General features: G+C 35.6%; 1 protein-coding gene across 1 annotated transcript; it reads left to right on the top strand.

Annotated features, from left to right (window-relative positions):
- The first annotated feature begins 17,484 nt into the window (after positions 1-17,484).
- On the top strand, positions 17,485-19,647 carry LOC139876063 (uncharacterized). Its single transcript, XM_071863363.1, has one exon. The coding sequence runs from the start codon at positions 17,485-17,487 to the stop codon at positions 19,645-19,647; it is 2,163 nt and encodes a 720-aa protein (XP_071719464.1).
- The last annotated feature ends 6,120 nt before the right edge of the window (positions 19,648-25,767 follow it).

Genomic DNA, 25,767 nt, shown 5'->3' with positions numbered 1-25,767 from the left:
AACAATTTGCAAACACCGGTGAAGGGTTATTCCAAAAAACTTATCTAGGGTAAAAGCTAGATTGAATTTTCAAAAGATCAAATGTTTTCATAAAGATCCAATTTCCTAAAGGATCTAAATTTTTATAGTCATGTGGGACTGTAAACCACATCGTTACTACCATTGTTCATACCGCCATATTAAAATCACTGATGTACAAAGTGTGAAGAATATAGAAGTGATTCTAGTATTTTTATTTCAAGACTATATTGCTTGAGGACAAGCAACGCTCAAGTGTGGGAATATTTGATAATGCTAAAAACGAACATATATTTCATATCATTATCCCTCAAGAAAGACAAGCTTTTAGTTGCAATTGTTCTATTTACAAGTGATATCCGTTTAAATAATAAAAGGTGAAGACAAAAGACAGATTCGACGATTTGAAGATGCAAATGACCAAAAAGCTAAAAAGTACAAAGTACAATCAAAGTGGTTCAAATTATTGATGAGAAACGTCTCAAAATTATAAGAATACAAGACGCGAAACGCAAAATAGAAGATATTAAATTGTACGCAAGGACGTTCGAAAATTCGGAACCGGGACCAGAGTCAACTCTTAACGCGCGACGCAACGGAGCTAAAATTACAAGTCAACTATGCACATAAATATAATATAATATATAAATAGTTCTTAAAATTATATATATATTATATTATATATATAAATCGTCGGCAAAGAAAAAAATAAAGACATGTGAGCTGAAAAATTAGGCCATGCGATCGCATGGCCAGGAAGGCCAAAAACCATGCGATCGCATGGTGTCATTATATTATACTAACTCATGCTTCAGTTCCCAACACTACTTTAAAAACATTCATATTTTACACTCGAAGGTTTCAGAATTTAGAAACTAAAACAGTTTCCTTTCTGATGTAATACTGATATCGCGAAAAGATAAAAGATTTCAGTTAAGAATAGTTATGAAAATATCTTCAAAAATATGGAGGATATTTATAATGAAAGATACGATGATATCTTAGAATATTTAAGATAAGAGGATGATGAAGAATATCGTCCGCAAGGGTTTTAAAGTAAAGAGCAAGGTAATTGCTAAGGATTTCAGCAGACACTGAATCATTTGGATTCTTTGAAGGTAGATTTCGTCTTTGTAATTTGTCCACAGTCTCCTTCATAGTCTGCTCAATCCGTTTTCCAGTTCCAAACCTTCTCTTTTTCTGAGCTTTGTCAACACACCATTCTTTATCATCAAACTTTTGACTGTTAAGGTCGTTTATAGTTTTTGCTGCTTCATCAGCATTTTTCCAAAATTCGGAGAACTGGTTCGCGGTTTAGGGTGTTTTTCAGAAACTTCACATTCGAAGTATGTAAGTCTTGGAGATAGACGTTATATGTACACATATAACTGTTGGTGTATACATCCTGTGAGATTTCAAAATACTGATTGCTGGTTCCCAGTAATTGGTATGAAAATTCTTGTTACAAGATGCTGATGAGTAAATGATGGGGTTTCGATAAATATAATGACTTTTCGGAAATCCAAAGATCAGTGAAGTTGTTGGTAAGTTTATTGCTAATGTGGTGGGACATAAACGGTTCCCCGGTAACGATGGCGAAAGGGCAACGTATATATCAAGGTTATAATAAGGCTGTTTCGACTGAAAAGTTGAAGTTGACTTGCTGGAGCTGTGACAAAACTGTCTATTTTGAAAAGGAATTGAAAAAATTATTTTAGCTAATAAATGCCAAAGGGTCTGACATGGATACGTGTTAAACTATGACTTTGGTTTTGAGGGTTTTTTTTTCAGATACAAAACTGTGGGTAACATGTGGTTGGATCATCATCTCGATTGTTCATTATTTGAAGTGTCTTCAGGAATTTCGAAGGGTTTGAACATAGATTGTAATCGTTAATATACATATGATGTTCTAGCACAGTTTTGAAGTCAAAGTGTAGTTTTGAAAGATAAAAGAATTTTAAGAGTGATGATACCGGTTATGTCTCGAATTGAATTCTGTAATTTCAAAATCAGGATATGTATTTGAACTTGAATGAGTATGGTTGTTTTGATTTCTATGAAAGAATGTATATTGTTGTGAAAGTAGTGAGTATAGTTACTGATTTGCTGAACCATAATCGAAGATTGTATAGTGTAAGATGTTAATTATGAATTTATATATTTCTCGGGTATTACCTACCCGTTAAAAAAAATTTCACAAATAATGTTTTGTACCAGAGAATTTTATTAAAGTCTTTATGAAAATATATATATATTTTCTTCAGATGTAATACAGATTTGATGAGTTAATACTAAATTAAGCTCATTTGATCTTAGGCTCGAATTAGAAATGAATAATCTCTAACATTAGAGATTTCATAATCTTCACAGAGTATTTCACTACTGTAATTAATACTTCATTATACGCGTTGTTGATTAGTAATGATGTCTATGGTGATTCTTGAACTGTCGGAGCTTGTGATGTTATAGGTGCTGCTAGTGCTGATGATGCTGACGGTACTGACGGTGCTGGTGATGCTAACGGTACTGTTGATGCTGCTGATAGAACAAGTCTAGCTTGTAAATTATGCACCATTCTTGTCAGGGTTTCTATTTTGGTTTATTCATCTGATTTATGGTTAGGGCTAGAATAGATAATCTCTAAGACTTTGGAGATTACATAATCATCGCGGAGTATTTCTCCAATGAAGTTATGAATCAACACTTCATCGTTTGTTGTTTTTGGTATTACTTGGTATCTACAGAGCGTATGACATTGGTGCTCGTGGGACAGATTGTAAAGTTGAGGTTTACGGCGCGGTTGTGGTTGGGGGTGGTAATGGTACTATTGGCGATGATGATGGTGGTACTGGTTATGCTGCTGGTGCTGCTGCTGGTGTTTGTAACCTTTGCACCATATTCTCCAAAGCCACTACCCGAGCGCGAAGCTCGTTGACTTCTTCTATTACACCGGGGTATAGAATTTGGTATATTATATAATCGTGATGAGATACTCTGGAAATGAGAGAGAAAATGGTGTTTCGGACAGGTTCGTCGGTAAATGCTTCAGGTTCTTCGCCAAGAGGACAATGTGGTGGATGGAAAGGATCGCCTTCTTCTTGTCTCCAATGATTAAGGAGGCTACGAACCCATCCCCAATTCATCCAGAATAGATGATGGCTGATTGGTTGATCCATTCCAGTCACACTGCTTTCGGAGCTTGAGTGGGATTCCATTTTGGAATCCGATGGACTTGAACTAATGACGAATTCCATTTTGTACGATTGAATAAAGGATTTTTCGATATGAAATGATTTTCCGGCTATCTGGTGGTATTCTAATTACATAGAATATCAATATATATAGAGCAAAAGGTTTCGTAGATTACGGAGGAATTTACGGATTATGTCAGGCAAAGTTTACAGTAACAGATACGCTAAAATATGAATTAGCAGATACGCTAAGATATGAATTTTGTCGATACACTATTCATGCAATCAATGTAATAAGATGTGTCTAGACTAAGAATGATAAGCAGGTAATTTTTGACAAAATGATCAGCAAAACTTTTGACATGCAGACACGGTCGAAGTCCAAACTCACTAATGCATCCTAACGACTATCAGTTAGACACACTAATGCAGACCTGGTTCGCTAAGACCACCACTCTGATACCAACTGAAATGACCCGTTCATATACATTATAAACGATTCACAATAGTTGATTACATCGCGAGGTATTTGACCTCTATATGATACATTTTACAAACATTGCATTCGTTTTTAAAAGACAAACTTTATTTACATCTAAAATTGACGGCATGCATACCATTTCATATTACATCCAACTATAATTGACTTAATATTAATCTTGATGAACTCTACGACTCGAATGCAACGCCTTTCAAAGTATGTCATGAATGACTCCAAGTAATATCCTTAAAATGAGCTAATGCACAGCGGAAGATTTCTTTAATACCTGAGAATAAACATGCTTTAAAGTGTCAACCAAAAGGTTGGTGAGTTCATTAGTTTATCATAATTAATTATTTCTATAATAGTAATAGACCACAAGATTTCAGTTTCCATAAATATCCGTACACTCGCAAGTGTATAAAAGTATTCTATAAGTTGTTGAGCGCTTCGGTAACCATACTTAACAATTAATGTGGCATATTCCCTTTATTATGAAATCTCCCTACACTGTACCAAGTGTAGTAAAAACGAAGTACTATGCAACCGTTTACGATACTAGAGCGACTAGCCCGGTTGGAGTTGTCAAACCCGATAGATCTATCAATAGGATTCGTGCTTACATGCTCTTACAACATGTAAATATTAGTTACCAAGCTATTAGGGAAAAATATGCAAAGTGGTACAACTCAATGTAGAATATGTTTTTAGTACTTGTGTCCATTTCGTAAAACGGTTATAAAACAGCGCATGTATTCTCAGCCCAAAAATATATATAAAAAGGGAGTAATGAAACTCACTATACTGTATTTCGTAGCAATTATGTATATGACGGCACTGAACAAGTGCAGGGTTTGTCTCGGATTCACGAACCTATATCAATTATATATATTAAATAATATTATTAACATATAATATTGATAAAACAAGTTTATATGTTAATTATATAATATTTTTACTTGTTTAAGTTAGTAATTAGTTGTTAGTCTTATTTTAAATCTTATATAGATTTCCTGATTTTAAATAGTCAACTCCCAATAGGTATATCTCATAGTGTGTTTGACTTCTATAGGTGTAAGAGCCATCATTGGAAAGGTATTTGAGTCCTATAACTAGCCATAATTGGCATATGTTCTGAATTGGTGTATAGGTTAGTTAAAATTTGATTTTGTCACAGGTGCGTAAATCTGTCCGCACAGTTCAATAATTCGTCATAGGAACAGTCCGTAGGCTATGAAAAATAGCTAAACTCAATATTTTTAATTTTTTATTCTATATTTCAGTTATTAACATATACACTAACAGATGTTATCAAGAAAAATAGCCCTAGTCTTAGTTAGCGTAGTTTTCTAGTTAGATTGATTAAGCATACAACATTAATTTTAGCCAAATCATTCGGTTCATAAATTATTTGTTACTACATGGTTTTTAATGAATCAAGTTGCTGGAGACTCCTTAATATGTTGTGTTTTCAAAACATAATCGAAAAGTTTTGGTTTCATAGTCGAAGTTAGGCTTATGCCCTTAACTTGTAATGGTGGACAGATTCGGATAAAATCTGTCATCAGTCAACTAATGAATTTTTGAAAAATACTTTCACTTCGTCTAAAATCATGAAAAAATTACAGAAATCTTGATTCATATATATTAACATATATCCATAGTTATATGCTTTAAAACAAAGTTTAAGATAGCTTTTAAATTCGTGTGTCAAAACAGTTTTCAAGAACCGAAAGAGACCAATTGTTGTATATTAAGTTCTAAGGTGTTATACATATATACAAGTTATAAATTCTTATAATAACTTAATATAATGTTATAATATATATAAATAAGTGTTTTTAAAGTCAAGTTAGTAAGGTTACATTAGTTTATAAACATGTTTGGTTTTCACCATAACAAGTTCTAGTTTTTACAAGTTTTATAAACTTATTAAGATAGCAATAGAGTAGGAATTTAACAAGAGTTTTAGGAAGTGTTCTACCTTGATTTTGAAGCTAGATGATGAGGAAAATGCTTGGTGATGATCTAGTATGAAGATAGAAGTATTTTGAGAGAGTAATTTGGAGTAAAGAATGAGAAAATAGAATGGAAAAATGGGGTGGTACATATGGACGAATTTTAAGTTAATAATTGAGTCATATGTTGCCAAAATGGTTAGTAAACTTGTGAGTTTTTGTCTCATGACTTATTAACAAGACAAAAGATGCTAGGATTCAAAAATGGGGCTGCTAAGGAGTGTATTTTTCAATAGTTATACATCTATAAACTGCGTATTAGACGGGTAAAAATACCAAATAGAATTCATGAGGAAATAGAATGCGAATACGAGTATAGCTATCTTTGTTGAATATACTTATGTTAATATATGTATTTAAGTTTTTCAAAAGTGTATTAATACATCTTAATACAATACATATATATTCATTTTAACATAAGGGTTATTACGTCGTTAAATGTTACATATATATTGTTTTCGAAACCCTTAAGTTAGTAGTCTCAATTTATATATATATAACCCATTTTTAATATACTTAATGAGATACTTAACTATCATATATTCAAGTTAGATATAATCCATATATCCATATATATACATAAGTATATATATTTAATACAGGTTATGACGTTCGTGAATCGTCGAACAAATGGTTGGTCAATTGTTTGTATGAAACTCATTTCAAAAGTTTTAAAACTTGTCAAAATTTATTGCTTATCATGTCGGAACAATGTTATCATATAAAGATTAAGTTTAAATTTTGGTCAAAAATTTCCGGGTCGTCACAGTACCTACCCGTTAAAGAAATTTCGTCCCGAAATTTGATTGGGATCGTCATGGCTGACAATAAGTATGTTTTCATGACGCATAAGAGCTGAAAATTAGAGTTTTATCATCATTGGGCAATATAGATAAATCAATTTGATTTTTGTGAAGAGTACGAGTGAAGCTATCGCAAAAGAGTGAAAATGAGTAAATACATGTTCGTCTTATCCGGTGACGTAGCCACGGTTGATTTTTGGAATTCAAGGAATTTTAGAAGAAAATCTTCAAAATATAAATAAGATTTGATTCTTCGGAAATTAAGGAAATTAGGATCCTCTTTGGTTAAATGCGATAATCTGTTTTGATTGCCCTGTCGGATATTTCAGTATACATCCACCCTCTTCATTTCCTTATTTCCACAGATCATACCTTCTATTCTTCCTCCCTCAATTCATACTTTAAAGCATTCGTCAATATACTCCATCCAGTTCCGATTCTTGATATATACTCCTAACTTTCATATCTATCATTCTTCTTTTTCATCTGCCGCTGGAAGAATCTATTTACTTCTACTATGTCTGATGCAGGCACATGTCTTCCACTAATGCTATTTAGGAACAGTAGAAAACGACTATTGCTTTCCAAGGTTTTCCACCTTTTTATCAAACAAAACGGCATCCCCTAGTTTGGCTGATATAACTATTGAAATAATAACATTTTGGAAATATTTAAAACGTTATAAATAAATTCAACAATTCAAGCCTTAAATACATTGAAATGGCCAAAACACCCTTACTTTTTTATTTTTAATTCATTTTGCTATGTTTCTAATTTATTTTTAATTGATTTAAAGATAAAAGGTAATAGTATTCTAGTGTATTGACGTTTGTATTGTTAAGTTTAACTGAGGAGAAACTAAACACATAATTTTTTTTTAGTTATTGAACCAGTAACGTAAAAGAAGTAATACACGAACTCAACGTGTCATAAATAAAAAAATTATTGTTCATTCTTCTTACACTCTTAGCTTTCTAGCAAAGGACATATTTTTTGGTCCATTGACATCGATCAACGAAATAGACCTACTTTTGACATGATTCTCTTAAGCGCCATAGTATACTTTTCTTGTTCACTTATGTCGGTTTAGGTTACGGTCAGTTAACCGGGAGAATCGCCCTCCTAATTAGTAATTGTAGAATTGAACAATATGTGAAAATAATTTTAATTCATTTATTATTAAATTTTAATATTATAATCAAATTATTATTATGGTGTATAGACACATTTGTGGGGTACAATTCTTTTACACCTATGACCAAAATAAGTTCATATATAATTGCTCCGTCAACTTATCCCTAATTTGATTGACTGGTTCTTAGCTAGCCATATTATTTAAAGTTTAATCCTTTCAATTTTCGGATTCATAATGTAGCGACCCGACCAAATCGTCATTGACGGCGCCGTCTACTTAGGTCCCGTTACGTGGTCATAAGTCTTTAAAACAACGTTTGACCAAAAGATATGTCGCATTCATTTCAAATGTAAAGGTTATTCAAGTTTTACAAGAATAGTTCCACCACAAGTTACGATACAAAGTTTTAAGTACAAATGAAACTTATGCGACACAATTTAAAAGTATCCAAAAGACGCTCCATGTATGCATGTATACTCGACATCCAATGCAAGTATCAAAATAATGAGCGGAAGCATGTATCATGTATCGTTCAAGGACCTGAGAAAAACATAGAAATCTGTCAACGAAAACGTTGGTGAAATCATAGGTTTAAGTAAGTAAGTACAAGTGAACCACAAGATTTGCATCAATGAAATAATAGTAATACATTCCAAAAGTTTGTTTCACGAGCACCCAATTATCAAAGCTTAACATTCCATCCATTGTATACCCCATCCATAGTGCTAGAACAAACACTGATTCTCGAAAATATATTTCATCCGTAGACGGTAGCGAACCGTCAAAGATGAGGGTTGTCAACCCATATGGCCATATAACATAAGTTCTCGCTTACACCCGGCAAGTGTAACTAATGATAATCGAATTGAGGATTTTTGTTCTAAACTCGTATGTAGAATGTTTGTTTTCCCGTTCTTGTGTTCACTTAGTTCAAAAGAATCGTTTATGTTTTCTCATCCCAAATATAAGTTCAAAAAGAGTAAAAGTGGGACTATGATCTCACCTTGAGTGCACGTACGAAAAGTACTTCACAAAATAACGTGTGCGAAGGATAGTGCTAGTCTTGACCTAAACAAATAGGTCGTATCAATAACGGTAAACACGATAGGTCAAGATGTTCAATTAGTCCTATGGCTCGTTACGACTCGATTATGTAGCATGTGAAATCAAATTGTCAAGTTTCATGCAAGGTACAAGTATATAAACAAGTTAGGAAGGTTGCATACTCATTTGGTTAAGTTTGACAAAAAGTCAAACTTTGGTCGGTCAAAGTCAACGAAAAAGTCAACACGTTCGGGTCGTGTCCCGAACTATTTTTCTGAGGTTTTTAATCATGTATGAGCATGTTAGGACAAGTTACATGTGAATCGGAGGTGCGTAGCATAGCAAACAATATTCGAAAATTGACCAAGTTGGACAGACCCAAATGGCGCGCCGCGCGGGTATATGGCGCGCCGCGCCATTACCTGTGCAGAGAATTCTGGCAGTTTTTAAGTTTTATGCACGAACCTAACTTCAAACAATCGCCATTTATGATCCGCAAACAATCAAGACAAGTATCTTATACCGTTGGGAAGGTAATTTGACGAGGAAAACAACTAAACACATTTCATCAATCAATCTACCTATTACAACAACCAAAACCGCATCTAATGCTTAACATTAACCGCATACAAGTTCATAAATGCAATTCAATGATTCGGGCAACCAATTTACATGAATGATATGCCGTTTCGAAGGTAATCAAGCATACAATCCAACTAAACACTTACCAATAATAATCCATGGCATTCAATGCATCAAAAGTCCATTTCAAGTTCATCAAACCCTAACTCAAATTCACCAAAATCAATAATCAAGTTCATGAAGTTTTCTAAGGCAACCTACACATCAAATTGAAGCTAGTGATGCTAGTAACACAATTAAAACACCAACTTTTAACATCTAACAACATATGATCATCCAAAATTCAAGAACAACACACCAAAATTCAAGTTCATGCTAGTTACACTAAAACAACGAGATCGAGCATATAAATCATATATTCATGTTAGACTTGAGCCATAGACACTAATTAACACTTTTATAAGTTAAAAACATCAAGAACACAAAATCTAGTGATTTTAGAAAGTTACCCAAATGAGATGAAGTTGGTACCAAAATGAAGAGGATGAAGAGAGGATCACGAATATGTAATTTATTTGGTTGCTAGCTCCTTAATCCGGATTTAGATGATGAATGAATGAATTTGGAAATTGGGTGTGTTCTTGCTAGAGAGAAAGAGAGAGAGAGTGAGAGATGGTTGAATGGTGGTAATTGGGGTAGACTAGGTGACCTAGTCAACTAGTTTGCCCCGTGTCAATTTTAGTCCCTCGAGTTTGTAGTCGGGTGCGGAAAATACCTAAACGGAATATTTTAAAACGCGTATTAACGGGAGATGTTGTAAACATATAACGGAGTTTAAATTAGTATAACGGAAAAGAAAACGGAAAAAGGTGGGATGTTACATTACCTACTCCTTAAAAGAAATTTCGTCCCGAAATTTAAGTAGGCGTAGTAGTCGTTGTTTCTTCCTCGAGATCTTGCGTTTCTGAATTCACAAATAGATGAGGATACTTCCTTTGCATTTGATCTTGTCTTTCCCAAGTAAACTCGGGTCCTCTTTTGGCATTCCAACGAACCTTGACAATCGGGATTCGGCTTTGTTTCAATGCCTTGACGGAGGTGTCCACAATTTCAACCGGTTCCTCCACAAAATGAAGTTTGTCATCAATAGTAAGTTCTTCGTGAGGGATGACGATATCGAGTTCGGCAAGACACTTTTTCAAGTTAGATACATGAAAGGTAGGATGAACGGAGTTCAATTGAGGCGGAAGATCTAAACGATAAGCAACGGTTCCAATACGCTCCAAGATTTCGAAAGGACCAATATACCGCGGATTTAGCTTCCCGCATTTCCCAAAACGGATTACACCCTTCCAAGGTGCAACTTTTAACATTACTCGGTCACCGACTTGAAATTCAAGATCGTTGCGTCATTTGTCGGTATAGCTCTTTTGACGACTTCGGGCCGTCCTAAGCCTATCTCGGATTTGAACGATTTTCTCGGTGGTTTCGTGAATGAGTTCGGGTCCGGTGATTTGCACGTCGCCTACCTCGGCCCAACAAAGAGGTGAACGACATTTGCGGCCATATAGCGCTTCAAAAGGTGCGGCTTTAATACTCGCGTGATAACTATTGTTGTAAGAGAACTCGGCGAGAGGTAAGTGCTTGTCCCAAGCTTTTCTGAAATCAACCACGCAAGCTCGTAACATGTCCTCTAAGGTTTGAATTGTACGTTCACTTTGTCCATCGGTTTGAGGATGATATGCGGTGCTCATGTCTAAACGCGTTCCCAACGCTTCTTGCAATGTACGCCAAAATCTAGAAACAAAACGGCCATCTCGGTCGGAGATAATCGATAAAGGTACACCGTGTCGGGCTACGATCTCCTTAATGTAAAGTTGTGCAAGTTTCTCCATTTTGTCCGTTTCTTTCATGGCCAGGAAGTGTGCGGATTTGGTGAGACGGTCAACAATAACCCAAATGGTATCATAACCGCCCGTCGTTTTTGGTAGTTTGGTGATAAAATCCATTGTTATTCTTTCCCACTTCCATTGCGGGATCTCGGGTTGTCGAAGTAGTCCGGACGGTCTTTGGTGTTCGGCTTTGACTTTGGAACATGTCAAACACTTGGAAACATAAGTAGCTACATCCCTTTTGATGTTCGGCCACCAATATAGCTGTTTAAGGTCGTGGTACATCTTATTGGCACCGGGGTGAATCGAGTATCGTGACTTATGGGCTTCATCTAAAATAAGGCTTCGTAGGTCCCCATAACTAGGCACCCAAATCCTTCCGGCGAAATATCGGAGTCCGGTTTCTTTAACTTCGAATCGAGAGGTGAGGACGTTCAAGTGTTCGAGAGAGATGTTTTCATCCTTGAGAGCCTCATCTTGGGCTACCCGAATTTGGCTATTAAGGTTTGTGTGGATGGTGATGTTTAAGGCTCGGACACGAAGAGGCACCGCTCTTTCTTTTCGACTTAAGGCATCGGCTACTACATTTGCCTTCCCGGGATGGTAACGAAGCTCGCAATCGTAATCGTTTAAGGTTTCAATCCACCTTCGTTGTCTCATGTTTAGTTGCTTTTGATCGAAAATGTGTTGGAGGCTTTTGTGGTCGGTAAAGATAGTACTCTTAGTCCCGTAAAGATAGTGTCTCCACATTTTAAGTGCAAAGACAACGGCTCCGAGTTCGAGATCATGTGTCGTATAGTTTCGTTCATGAATTTTGAGTTGTCGAGAAGCATAAGCAATGACTTTCGTTCGTTGCATCAATACACACCCAAAACCATGTTTCGAGGCATCACAATATACAACAAAGTCATCATTGCCTTCGGGAAGTGACAAGATAGGAGCGGTGGTTAGCTTCGTTTTCAAGATTTGGAATGCGGATTCATGTTCGGTCGCCCAGATGAATTTCTTTCCCTTGTGAGTCAATGCGGTTAGAGGACGTGCAACCAAAGAGAAGTTTTCGATGAATCTACGATAGTACCCGGCGAGACCCAAAAATTGACGAATGTGAGTAGGAGTAGTAGGAGTCTCCCATTTGCTAATGGCTTCGATTTTCGTTGGATCGACTTTAATACCTTGGTCACTTACAACATGACCAAGAAATTGAACTTCCTTTAACCAAAATTCACACTTGGAGAATTTGGCATAGAGTTGTTCTTGTCTTAAAAGTTCAAGCACAAGTCGGAGATGTTGTTCGTGCTCTTCTTCATTTTTAGAATAGATCAATATGTCATCGATGAACACAATAACGAATTTATCGAGATACGGTTTGCACACGCGGTTCATAAGATCCATGAACACCGCCGGTGCGTTAGTGAGACCAAATGGCATGACAAGGAATTCATAACTACCATAACGAGTTCGGAAAGCGGTTTTGGGGACATCTTCCCCCTTAACCCTCAATTGATGATAACCCGAGCGGAGATCGATTTTCGAATATACACAAGACCCTTGTAGTTGATCAAAGAGGTCATCGATGCGAGGAAGAGGATATCGGTTCTTAACCGTCAATTTATTTAGTTCGCGATAATCAATGCACATTCGTAGGGATCCGTCTTTCTTTTTAACAAACAAAATCGGAGCGCCCCAAGGTGAATGGCTAGGTTGGATAAAACCACGATCAAGTAGTTCTTGGATTTGACTTTGCAATTCTTGCATTTCAGATGGAGCGAGTCTATATGGTGCACGCGCTACGGGTGCGGCTCCCGGAATAAGATCTATTTGGAATTCAACCGGTCGATGAGGCGGAAGACCCGGTAATTCGTCGGGAAATACATCGGAATAGTCACTAACAATTGGCACATCATCGATGTGCTTCTCATCGGACTCGACTTTCTTAACGTGAGCAAGGATCGCAAAACAACCCTTACGGAGTAGTTTTCTAACTTTAACACACGAAACGAGGTTGAGTCCGGTGCAACTCTTATCGCCATAGACGATCAAAGGTTCACCATTCTCGATAGGAATTCGGATTGCGTTAAGATCACAAAGAATGTGAGATTTAGTTTTGACTAACCAATTCATACCGATTATTACATCAAAGCTTCCTAGTTCCATGGGTATCAAATCAATTTCAAATTCCTTACCCAAAATGTTTATCGTACACCCCCGGTAATATGTGTCGGCACTTAATAGTTTCCCGTTAGCCACTTCAATGGTTTAAGTGGTATCTAATGGAAGAGGTGGAGTGCTAAAAGAATGAGTCAAAGTCTTGGATACAAAGCATTTATCGGCACCTGAATCGAATAAGCAAGAGACATAAGAATTGTTGAGAAGAAACGTACCCGTGACTAGTTCAGTGTCATCCCGGGCTTCCTCGGTGTTTATGTTGAAAGCTCGGCCGCGCGTATTGGGGTTATCTTTCTTCTTTGGGCATGCATTTCTAAAATGACCCGTTTGGCCACATTCGTAACAAGTGCCCGTCTTTGGTGCATTGGGCCACTTTCGAGCGACGGGAGTGGCACTTTTACAATCGTTGGCCTTATGACCAACTCCTTGGCACCGGTGGCAAATTAACTTACTACATTCGCCAAAGTGATGTTTGTTGCATTTGTTGCAAAGAGGTAGGTTCCCGGCATAACCTTTCTTGCCGTCGGAGGTGTAAGGCTTCTTAGCAAAGTTGTTGTTGCTTGATTGGGAGGGTTCCCACTTTCTTTTGTTGCCGCCCGATTTATCCTCGGCCTTAGGCGCCGGAACTACGATTTCGTCAACCGTTTCAATTAGTTGGCGAGCCATGTTCATAGCGGCTTGATGAGTAGTGGGTTTGGATGACATCACCCCTTGTTTGATGCTTTTTGGAAGACCGAGCATGTAGAGCTCAATCCTTTGAGATTCGGGGTTAACAAGATTAGGACACATCAAGGATAGTTCGGCGAAGCGTTGATTATAAGCTTTAAGATCGTTTCCGACCGCTTTCAAAGCTCTTAATTCTTCCTCAAGCTTTCGGGTTTCTTCGCGCGGAAAATATTCAACAATCATCTTTTCCTTTAGATCGGCCCAAGAGAGGGCATGAGCTTCATCGGTACCCACCGATTGAACATAGGTGTTCCACCATGTTAGAGCGATTCCGGAGAAAGTGTGAGTGGAGTATTTGACCTTGTCTTGATCCCGGCAACCGCTTATGCTAAAGACGGCCTCGGTTTGTTCAAACCAACGAGTAAGCACAACCGGTCCCCCGGTTCCATCATAAGTGTGGGGTTTGCACCCCATGAAAGCTTTGTAGGAGCACCCTTCGCTAGAGTTACCGGCTCCTTGGTTGTTGTTGTTGTTGTTGTTGTGGTTGTTATTATTATTGTTGTTGGATGAGTGACCGGCCATGGCCGCATCTACGGCGGTGGCTATCATCCGTTCGAGAGCTTGTTCGGGAGTTTCATTGCGGCGTACACGACGAGGAGCCATTGTTCCTTCAAGACACAAGAATATCATTGATTAGTATTCTCAATAATACTAACCGTGATATATAATAAAGATAAAGAGAAGTTTTTCCTCGACTCGCCTTAAATTCTTTATGCCATAATGTCGGAACGTTCATATGAGTCACCGTAATATAATCCCGGAAATTATATTACCCTGATTCATATGTGCATTCGACATCATTTCATATAGTCAAGGTGGCGTGTCAATCAAATTAAACAACGTGAGATTAAGATGAACTAAGAGTAGATATGAGTAGAAGCGTTCGAGTATAAATGCACAAGTAGTCAAGTAATTCCTACTTCAAGTCTATATGCCGGTTGTAGTCTAGACTCATCAATGTACCCTATGACTCGAGGTTGACACCAATGAACTCTAAATCCCTACAACCAACGCTCTGATACCATCTGTAGCGACCCGACCAAATCGTCATTGACGGCGCCATCTACTTAGGTCCCGTTACGTGGTCATAAGTCTTTAAAACAACGTTTGACCAAAAGATATGTCGCATTCATTTCAAATGTAAAGGTTATTCAAGTTTTACAAGAATAGTTCCACCACAAGTTACGATACAAAGTTTTAAGTACAAATGAAACTTATGCGACACAATTTAAAAGTATCCAAAAGACGCTCCATGTATGCATGTATACTCGACATCCAATGCAAGTATCAAAATAATGAGCGGAAGCATGTATCATGTATCGTTCAAGGACCTGAGAAAAACATAGAAATCTGTCAACGAAAACGTTGGTGAAATCATAGGTTTAAGTAAGTAAGTACAAGTGAACCACAAGATTTGCATCAATGAAATAATAGTAATACATTCCAAAAGTTTGTTTCACGAGCACCCAATTATCAAAGCTTAACATTCCATCCATTGTATACCCCATCCATAGTGCTAGAACAAACACTGATTCTCGAAAATATATTTCATCCGTAGACGGTAGCGAACCGTCAAAGATGAGGGTTGTCAACCCATATGGCCATATAACATAAGTTCTCGCTTACACCCGGCAAGTGTAACTAATGATAATCGAATTGAGGATTTTTGTTCTAAACTCGTATGTAGAATGTTTGTTTTCCCGTTCTTGTGTTCACTTAGTTCAAAAGAATCGTTTATGTTTTCTCATCCCAAATATAAGTTCAAAAAGAGTAAAAGTGGGACTATGATCTCACCTTGAGTGCACGTACGAAAAGTACTTCACAAAATAACGTGTGCGAAGGATAGTGCTAGTCTTGACCTAAACAAATAGGTCGTATCAATAACGGTAAACACGGTAGGTCAAGATGTTCAATTAGTCCTATGGCTCGTTACGACTCGATTATGTAGCATGTGAAATCAAATTGTCAAGTTTCATGCAAGGTATAAGTATATAAACAAGTTAGGAAGGTTGCATACTCATTTGGTTAAGTTTGACAAAAAGTCAAACTTTGGTCGGTCAAAGTCAACGAAAAAGTCAACACGTTCGGGTCGTGTCCCGAACTATTTTTCTGAGGTTTTTAATCATGTATGAGCATGTTAGGACAAGTTACATGTGAATCGGAGGTGCGTAGCATAGCAAACATTATTCGAAAATTGACCAAGTTGGACAGACCCAAATGGCGCGCCGCGCGGGTATATGGCGCGCCGCGCCATTACCTGTGCAGAGAATTCTGGCAGTTTTTAAGTTTTATGCACGAACCTAACTTCAAACAATCACCATTTATGATCCGCAAACAATCAAGACAAGTATCTTATACCGTTGGGAAGGTAATTTGACGAGGAAAACAACTAAACACATTTCATCAATCAATCTACCTATTACAACAACCAAAACCGCATCTAATGCTTAACATTAACCGCATACAAGTTCATAAATGCAATTCAATGATTCGGGCAACCAATTTACATGAATGATATGCCGTTTCGAAGGTAATCAAGCATACAATCCAACTAAACACTTACCAATAATAATCCATGGCATTCAATGCATCAAAAGTCCATTTCAAGTTCATCAAACCCTAACTCAAATTCACCAAAATCAATAATCAAGTTCATGAAGTTTTCTAAGGCAACCTACACATCAAATTGAAGCTAGTGATGCTAGTAACACAATTAAAACACCAACTTTTAACATCTAACAACATATGATCATCCAAAATTCAAGAACAACACACCAAAATTCAAGTTCATGCTAGTTACACTAAAACAACGAGATCGAGCATATAAATCATATATTCATGTTAGACTTGAGCCATAGACACTAATTAACACTTTTATAAGTTAAAAACATCAAGAACACAAAATCTAGTGATTTTAGAAAGTTACCCAAATGAGATGAAGTTGGTACCAAAATGAAGAGGATGAAGAGAGGATCACGAATATGTAATTTATTTGGTTGCTAGCTCCTTAATCCGGATTTAGATGATGAATGAATGAATTTGGAAATTGGGTGTGTTCTTGCTAGAGAGAAAGAGAGAGAGAGTGAGAGATGGTTGAATGGTGGTAATTGGGGTAGACTAGGTGACCTAGTCAACTAGTTTGCCCCGTGTCAATTTTAGTCCCTCGAGTTTGTAGTCGGGTGCGGAAAATACCTAAACGGAATATTTTAAAACGCGTATTAACGGGAGATGTTGTAAACATATAACGGAGTTTAAATTAGTATAACGGAAAAGAAAACGGAAAAAGGTGGGATGTTACACATAATAGCCACAAAATAACATTCGTCAAATGTATATAAATATATACTCATAATTAAGCATCGACTACTTATTCTACTACACTAAGTTCTATCTTCATATACAAATTTATTAATTTCTTTCTTAAAATGAAGGCTTTGAAAAATCCGGAAGATGCCATGCCATGGGTGGGCTTGTATATTGCAATAGCATCTCTAGTATGCATTCTTGCAATGGCCGGAGATGCACTCCGTGGTTTTTGGCGATGGAAATATTGGTTTCCAAATAAATATTTCACTCTTAATGCTGTTACCCTCACGTTAATCGCCATAACAATGAAACTACCTGTTGATCTAAATTCTTCCGATAGTGATAGTGTTAGTCCTGCTAAAATTGTTAGCACTATGTTCTTGTTCATAATGTTAGCGAATTTTCTCCCTTCTTTAGGACTTATGAATGACAACGAACTTCAAGTAAATATGTTAGCCTTAGGTATCATGATGATCACTATTCATGTTAACCTATGGATCCAAATTGTTACTCTAGTGGTTAACTTAAGCCCCATATTACTTTTAACGTTGATATTTCCTCCTATTTGGGTGCTCTCGGTAGCTTTAACAGTTTCAGCTTCTAGAAGAATTTTAGAACACAAGTACAAGGAGCTGCACGGATCGGCTTCAAATAGTCAACATATCAATTTCTCGTTCAAGGAACTCGAGCATATTGTTAAAAAGTATTGGACGATGGCAGAAACAGGTAACCCTCAATTTGCTCTTGCTAGTTCAGAGGTTGCTTCTGCTTTTGGGGTTGCGTCCTCTATAATTGCTTTATTATCAGTAGTAGTTTTGATAGATATGGTGGTTGATACCGATCTATACATTTCTTGGCACGATGTAGCAGATTATAAATGGTCACTCAAACTAATTATGATTGTTCAATTAGTTGGAGTAGTAGTAGGTTGTATAGCTCCAATTTTTCGATGTTTCACAAGCATAGGTTATTTTCACATCTCAATGAAATGGAGCAAGAAACATATAAACGTGTTCAAAGTCGAGAAACATTGGATCCAAACGCTAAAGTACTGGAAACGCAGCCATGTTAGTTCAAATATCCCAGGCCGTTATACAAAAATAATTGCCCGCTTTCTTAGAAACATTACTTTGAATATTTGTATCGCCCTTCAAGTAATGATTGTTATTATGTGTAAAATTATATGCCTCGTTCCAAGATGTTTGTTGATCCTTGTTTCCATTTGTTGGTATATACTCAAATTATTGTGGAAAAGCATTAGTTTCGAACTAACTGATTATGAAATCAATATGCGAGCGGAGATGGAGGAATTTAAAGGATATGTTTTACAAATAGAAGATGATGCAAAGCTTACAACAAGAGTAGTAAGAAACGTGCTCAACTCTATAACTCGACTTCTTCAAGAGTCTGAAAAGAAAAGCCCGAGAAATCTTATGAAACTTCTAGAAGACTCTAAAGGATTCCTCGGGGTGGTAGAATTTGATGACGAACGAGTCCTACCGTTGATTCCAGGAGAATTCCAAAATTCTTGGAGCCTAGTAGTAGTTACATTAACTGCCATTGCTATTGCACTCCCAAGTATATCAAATGATCGTGTCAATGATTTACTTTTTAGCGTTTCGGAAGGCATTTATTTTGTAATACACGTTGAAGAAAATCTCAATCCATGTGAAGATTTGGTGAAATCAAGAAAAGCATCTCGACGTGTAGGCGCAGAAATTGATGTTTATCGAACGTGGCTTCAAATTGATCTTCAGAAGAAGGCTCGTAAAGGAAAAAGATCAAAAGAGATACTTCAATGGTTGGGTGATGAAGCAGCTAAAAATAAAGATTCTAAAAATGCAAGTCTGAATCATTCGTTCCACAAGTTTATTGCAGCGATTTGCATGTACAGAATCAGTCAAACGTTATTGCTACACTACAATGCACAACCAAGTTGGCCAACAGATATGGATGTCTTTGAGCGAGTTAGATCACTAATCGCGGATATATTTCTCGCTTGCTTTACTAATTTACCACGTGTAATAAAAATGAAGTGCCATCATGAAGCAATAGAAAAAAGGCAAGACAGCATTCGGACTGCAGCTCAGATTCTTGGTAAATCCAAAGCGATCTTGAATTTACTCCAAGCTCGCCAACTTCCAGACATAGATATGGATTCTATGGCGTACATTGACAAATGGCGTGCACTATCAAAAAATGAGATACTAAGTGAAATTGATATTGAAAGAGACGGAAACAGAGTCGATCGAATAACCAATCCTGTTATTCCACATTTCTAATATCGTTCTGTAGTATGGTCAACTGAACCCAAAATAAGTTGTAATGTAATGTAATTTTTGTATTTTGTTTAAAGTTTAGTTTCAAACCCGTATATTTTATGTAAAAAATATTATTAGTTTCTTTCATCAAAAATAAACATGTTCGAGATTTTTTTTCTAGCTCTGTTCTCGTGTACAAAGCAATGGCAGTGAGATTCGAATCGAATTTCATGATGTCTATGTTGATCACAGATTGTCAAAAAATTTAATTTATCAAATATTAAATATAAATCTTGTAAAAGGTTAAGCGTGCCTTTTTCTCATTGATAATAATCAATATATATACACGTACATGAATTTCTCTCCAAGCTAACAAGTCAACTCTCCCTCTATATTGAGATGAGATTGATACAATAATTACTAAATATAAAGCCTAGGTGGTATACAGTTAATAGACAAAATATATGATAGAAATACATCGGCTAATACTCCCCCGCAGTCGTAGCGATCGGAGGACGATCGCAAAAACTGGATCGAAAATCATTGAAGAGTACCCGTGGAAGACATTTAGTAAATATGTCTGCAATCTGATAACGGGTAAGAACATGCAGGATTCGGACTTGGCCGCGAGCAACTTTTTCTCGAACAAAGTGAATGTCTAACTCAATGTGTTTGGTACGTTGGTGTTGCATCGGATTGTCCGCGAGGTAGATGGCACTTACGTTATCACAAAAAACTAATGATGCTTTAAAGACAGGGTAATGTAACTCAAGAAGAAGATTACAAATCCAACAACATTCAGCAACTACATTAGCAACACCGCGATACTCAGCCTCGGCACTCGAACGAGATAAAGTGGCTTGACGTTTGGAAGACTAGGACAACAAATTATCACCTAAATAAACATAATAACCAGAAGTACATCGACGAGTATCGGGACAGCCACCCCAATCAGCATCAGTGTAACCCACAAGATTATGAGATGTGGACTTCGAAATATGTAAACCGAGATCAGATGTCCCTCGAATATATCTAATGATGCGTTTTAAAGCAAGAAGATGGTCTTCGCGAGGATCATGCATATGAAGGCAAATCTGTTGAACTGCATACGAAATGTCAGGACGAGTGAACGTTAAATATTGTAAGGCACCGGCCAAGCCGCGATATTCGGTAAGATTAGAAACAGGTGTACCCGTAGATTTACCCAACTTACCAAGCGTATCAACTGGAGTCGAAATGGTATTGCAAAGTTTCATACCAGCTTGAGTTATAATATCCTTTGCGTAGGCTTGTTGAGACAGAAACAGCCCATGCTCATTCCGAGTAACAGAGATGCCTAGAAAAGAACTCAAGGGCCCGAGGTCCTTCATTGCAAATTCTTTAGAAAAGAGTGACATAAAACGAGTGCGCAGCGCATGTGAAGATGTAGTGAGAACAATGTCATCAACGTATAGTAGTAAATACGCAACATCTTTGCCATGATGATAAATAAACAGTAAGTGATCACATTGACTATGTTTGAACCCGATAGTCGACGCAAAATCCGCAAATCGTTGGTACCATGCGTGGGGTGCCTGTTTCAAACCATAAAGTGAACGTTTCAATAAGCACACGTGATTTGGCCTTTTAGGATCGCGAAAGCCAGCTGGTTGGTACATGTATACAGTTTCATTTAAATTCCCATGAAGAAAGGCGTTTTGGACGTCAAGTTGATGGATCGGCCAATCCTTAGATGTTGCGATATTAAGTACGGTTCGGATAGTGGCTGGCTTAACAACCGGACTAAATGTTTTATAACAATCAATACCAACCTATTGCGCACGTCCATCCCCGACAAGACGTGCTTTATACCGTTCAAACGTGCCATCTGATCTTACTTTATGACGAAAAATCCATAGTGAGCGTATAACCTGCATATTAGATTCACGAGGCACTAAAACCCATGTATTATTATCAACTAAAGCCTTATATTCCTCTATCATAGCATTTTTCCAATTTGGATCGGCGAGGGCTTGGAAGGTTGTGGACGGAAGAGGAGAGATGTCATACCCTGTCCAAAATCTTCCTGAACGAATACCATAACATCTTGTACCATCGTGATGAACTGACGTCTATATGCCATGAACGACTCCATGTAATGTCTCTAGAATGAGTAAATGCACAGCGGAAGATTTCTTTCATACCTGAGAATAAACATGCTTTAAAGTGTCAACCAAAAGGTTGGTGAGTTCATAGGTTTATCATAAAACAATAAAATTCATCATTTTGATAGACCACAAGATTTAAATGCTGCATGGTACAAATGGGCCCGAATCCTATACCCACCTGTAATGTACGTGCGATATCTTTTAAAAACAGTACACCTTTCTTGTGTACGAAACCATTTTTCATAAATCTTAGTAACCGTACACATATCTCGTGCACAAAAACTAATACACATAACCTATGTATAAAAATCATTCTCTCGATACATAACATTCACTTTCTTTCATAGCTTTCACAGGTTTCAATTCTTGGCTTGGTAACCGACCTTAACATATAATGCGCATCAATAATATCCCTAAAACAGAACATCTCGTCTGTATAAATATATAAACTTCAAAGTACTAAACACCACGCCCACTAGCTCTTCCGTCTAGTGAACATTCTGGGTGGGGGTGTCAAACCCGGTAGCTACCTTTAGGATTCGCATGAATTCGGGCCATACCCGATTCTAATTCTTAGGTTACCAAGCAATAATAATCAGGGAAAAAATATTCACATCAATTGGTGGCAATTATCATGTCCACATAATTCAATAATAATCCACAGAACTTCTGTCTGCATAATAATTCATTCGAGGAATGTTTTGCTTGTGTCTATCTCGTCAAACATTTATAAAAGCATTTCATGTATTCGCAGTTCAAAAATATATTTCAAAAGCATTTAATAAAGCAGTTGTAAAAACAACGCATGTATTCTCAGTCCCAAAAATGTAAAGAGTAAAAAGGAATCAAATGAACTCACAATACGATATTTTATAGTAAAAATATGCATACGACGATACTGAACAATGCAGGGTTGACCTCGGATTCACGAACCTATTATTCAATCATGTATATTAATACATGTAATGGTAATCGAATAATATATATATTATTAGTGATTTTATTTGTTATTTTATATCATGTGTTTTAGTAATAACTTACTTAGATATATTTATCTTTATATAGATATTTATTACAAAAGTATTAATATGGTTAGATTTTATATCTTAAATATATTTTTATATAGAAATCTTCATTTAATAGTAATAATAATAATAATAATAATAATAATAATAATAATAATAATAATAATAATAATAATAATGATGATAAAAATAATACTAATTATGATAATTCTAATAATAATAATAATGATAATGATAAAGATAGTACTAATAATAAAAAATTGTTTGTAATGATAATAATAATAACGTTTAAGGATAATACTAATAATTATGATATAATTTTATTAATAATAATAAATAATCTAACAATACTAACAACAATAATAATAATAATAATAATAATAATAATAATAATAATAATAATAATAATAATAATAATAATAATAATAATAATAATAATAATAATAATAATAATAATAATAATAATAATGAGTAATAAGTAAACTACCTCAAAGAAGTAGCCCTTAAAAGAAAAATGCCCAAGTTCGGGTTTGAACCCGCGACGTCCCGCTAACCCGAAAATACCCTTAACCATTCATCTATGTCTGTTATCTTGATTAATATGATACTTATATTTATGTAACCCCTTTCCTTCCTGTTTCCCTTTCTTTATTCTTTTTCTAAAAAAAATGCCACAACCGGGGTTCGTTATCCAAACAACCTCCCAACCGTTGAACCATTAGTTCGTTTCTGTTGTAGTACCGAATCATAAGCTTATAACCCATGTCATCGTCATATCTATACCCTAATTCAAATTATTTCGGCCCAATAGAAACCTCATAACCCCAACATTAGGATTAGCCTAACTACTCAAGATAAGCCCAAGACAACATTTTCTAAATTCTATACTGATTATGTAGTCCACCTATGGGGGTTGTGGTACGGTTTATAAACACAGGAAGATCATCATCGATCTAGCAACAACCACGACTAATCCCTAATCGTATCATCATCATTTATTTATCTCAAACTCATCATCGTTTATCCTTAATACCCTATTATCTAATCTCCACCATTTAACTATCATCTTCTTCTTTGATTCATAATATCACGATCATTATCCCTATTTCCCCGTTATCTCATCGTTCGTAAATCATAGTCATCAACACATCATCGAATTTATCATGTATCATTTATCATCATCTTATTTATCTTAACCTCATAATTAATTCGCTAAACTCTGTCTCTAATTATTTTAGCAACCTCGTATATCTTCCTCATCATACAACATCATTATCATGACATTGTTAATGAAACAAAATATTTACACAGCAGTAACTGCCGAATTCTAGAACAATAAGGAAAGCAGCAGCTGGGTTGCAGTCTTGTAGGTTGATCCCTAGTCCAGTATTTCAATAAGGCCCAAGAGATAATCACCAAGTCCAACTTGCAAGTCCACTAAACTTTAAATGAAGCCCACGTAGAAAACCAAAAACAAATTCGGTTTCTTGGAACTCTATTGTAATCGACTAAAAAGAATAAAAGTAAACATCCCCACCATGCATGTCGGCAAAAAAAATAGTACAAAAGGAGCCTGAGGTCCACGCACTTATTCCAATCAACTTCCTTTTTCTTTTTAAAAATCAAGTGGGATTATTGTTTGATAATTGTCGGCAAAATGAGGGAAGTAGCAGCACTTTTATAATGTAATATCAATTTCACTTTGCACCTTAAATACTCGATCCATTGTAATATGATTAACCCGAATGGCAACAAAGATTATATGTGGTTCATAGTTGAAGGCTAAACCGAATTGATTGCAGCAGTAATAAAGGCTTGATGTTGATCGTGATTGACTGTAGAGAAATCAGATGCACAAGCATAGTAGCAGCAGGGATCATGGAGGTGACGAAGGTGGTTCGTGGTTTAATGAAAGTGGTGGTGATAAGGTGGTGAAGTTGTGATGACCCGGGAAATTCCGACAAAAATTTAAACTTAATCTTATATGATTTCGACACTACAAGCAAAGTCTATTAAACTGAGTCTCATAATGTTTGAACTATTTCCATGAATGCATTTGACTTTGACTACTCCCGACGATTCACGAACAAGTGTTGTAAATGAAAATATATATATATATATATAAATATAAATTTATATAATAATTGAGTACAAATTTAATCATCAGAATTAATTATGTAACAATTTATATTCAAGATAAAAGGTTGTTAAAAGGAATCTATATATATATATATATATATATATATATATATATATATATATATATATATATAATTTCCATACATAAATATTATTATATGTATAATGTAGTATATATTAAAATGTATGAACATTTATTACTCAAAATAAATTACTATATATAATCATTAACTATTACATGATTAATAATATATAATAGTATATATTAAATTTAAATACAAACTAAAAGTAAAATTGTTTTAAGGATAGTATTATTATTTCATTAGTTAGTATTATTAATATTATTAAAATACTAAAACCTGATACATTTGATTATTATTGTTATTTTTTTATTTGATAGTATTATTAATAAATATCATTAATTATACAATCTTATTATTATTAGATTAATTAATTATTAATTATTAGTTATTAGCAATTTTGATATTATTATCATTATTATAAATTCTTATTAATATCATTTTTAGTATTATTTGATAATAATAATATCATTGTTATTAATATTAACTCTATTACTATTATTATTAGAATTCTTATTATTATTAATATAATTAATAATTATAATGATTAATTAATAATATATAAGGTGGAACGTATCAATTCAGAATCAGATTAGTTTGGTGTATCTTTCACACTGTTTTAAAATTTTGTTTCTGTCCCTAGATTGATCCCAATTCGAATAGAACAACTGCATACATCCAAATTCAGTTGCAGAATAATACAAATTTTATTACTTTATCTCCCTGTTCTTGTTTGCGAGAATAAAAATT

This window comes from Rutidosis leptorrhynchoides, chromosome 11 (genome assembly GCF_046630445.1).
Source record: "Rutidosis leptorrhynchoides isolate AG116_Rl617_1_P2 chromosome 11, CSIRO_AGI_Rlap_v1, whole genome shotgun sequence".
Taxonomy (NCBI): domain Eukaryota; kingdom Viridiplantae; phylum Streptophyta; class Magnoliopsida; order Asterales; family Asteraceae; genus Rutidosis; species Rutidosis leptorrhynchoides.
This window is presented reverse-complemented; position numbering and strand designations above follow the sequence as displayed.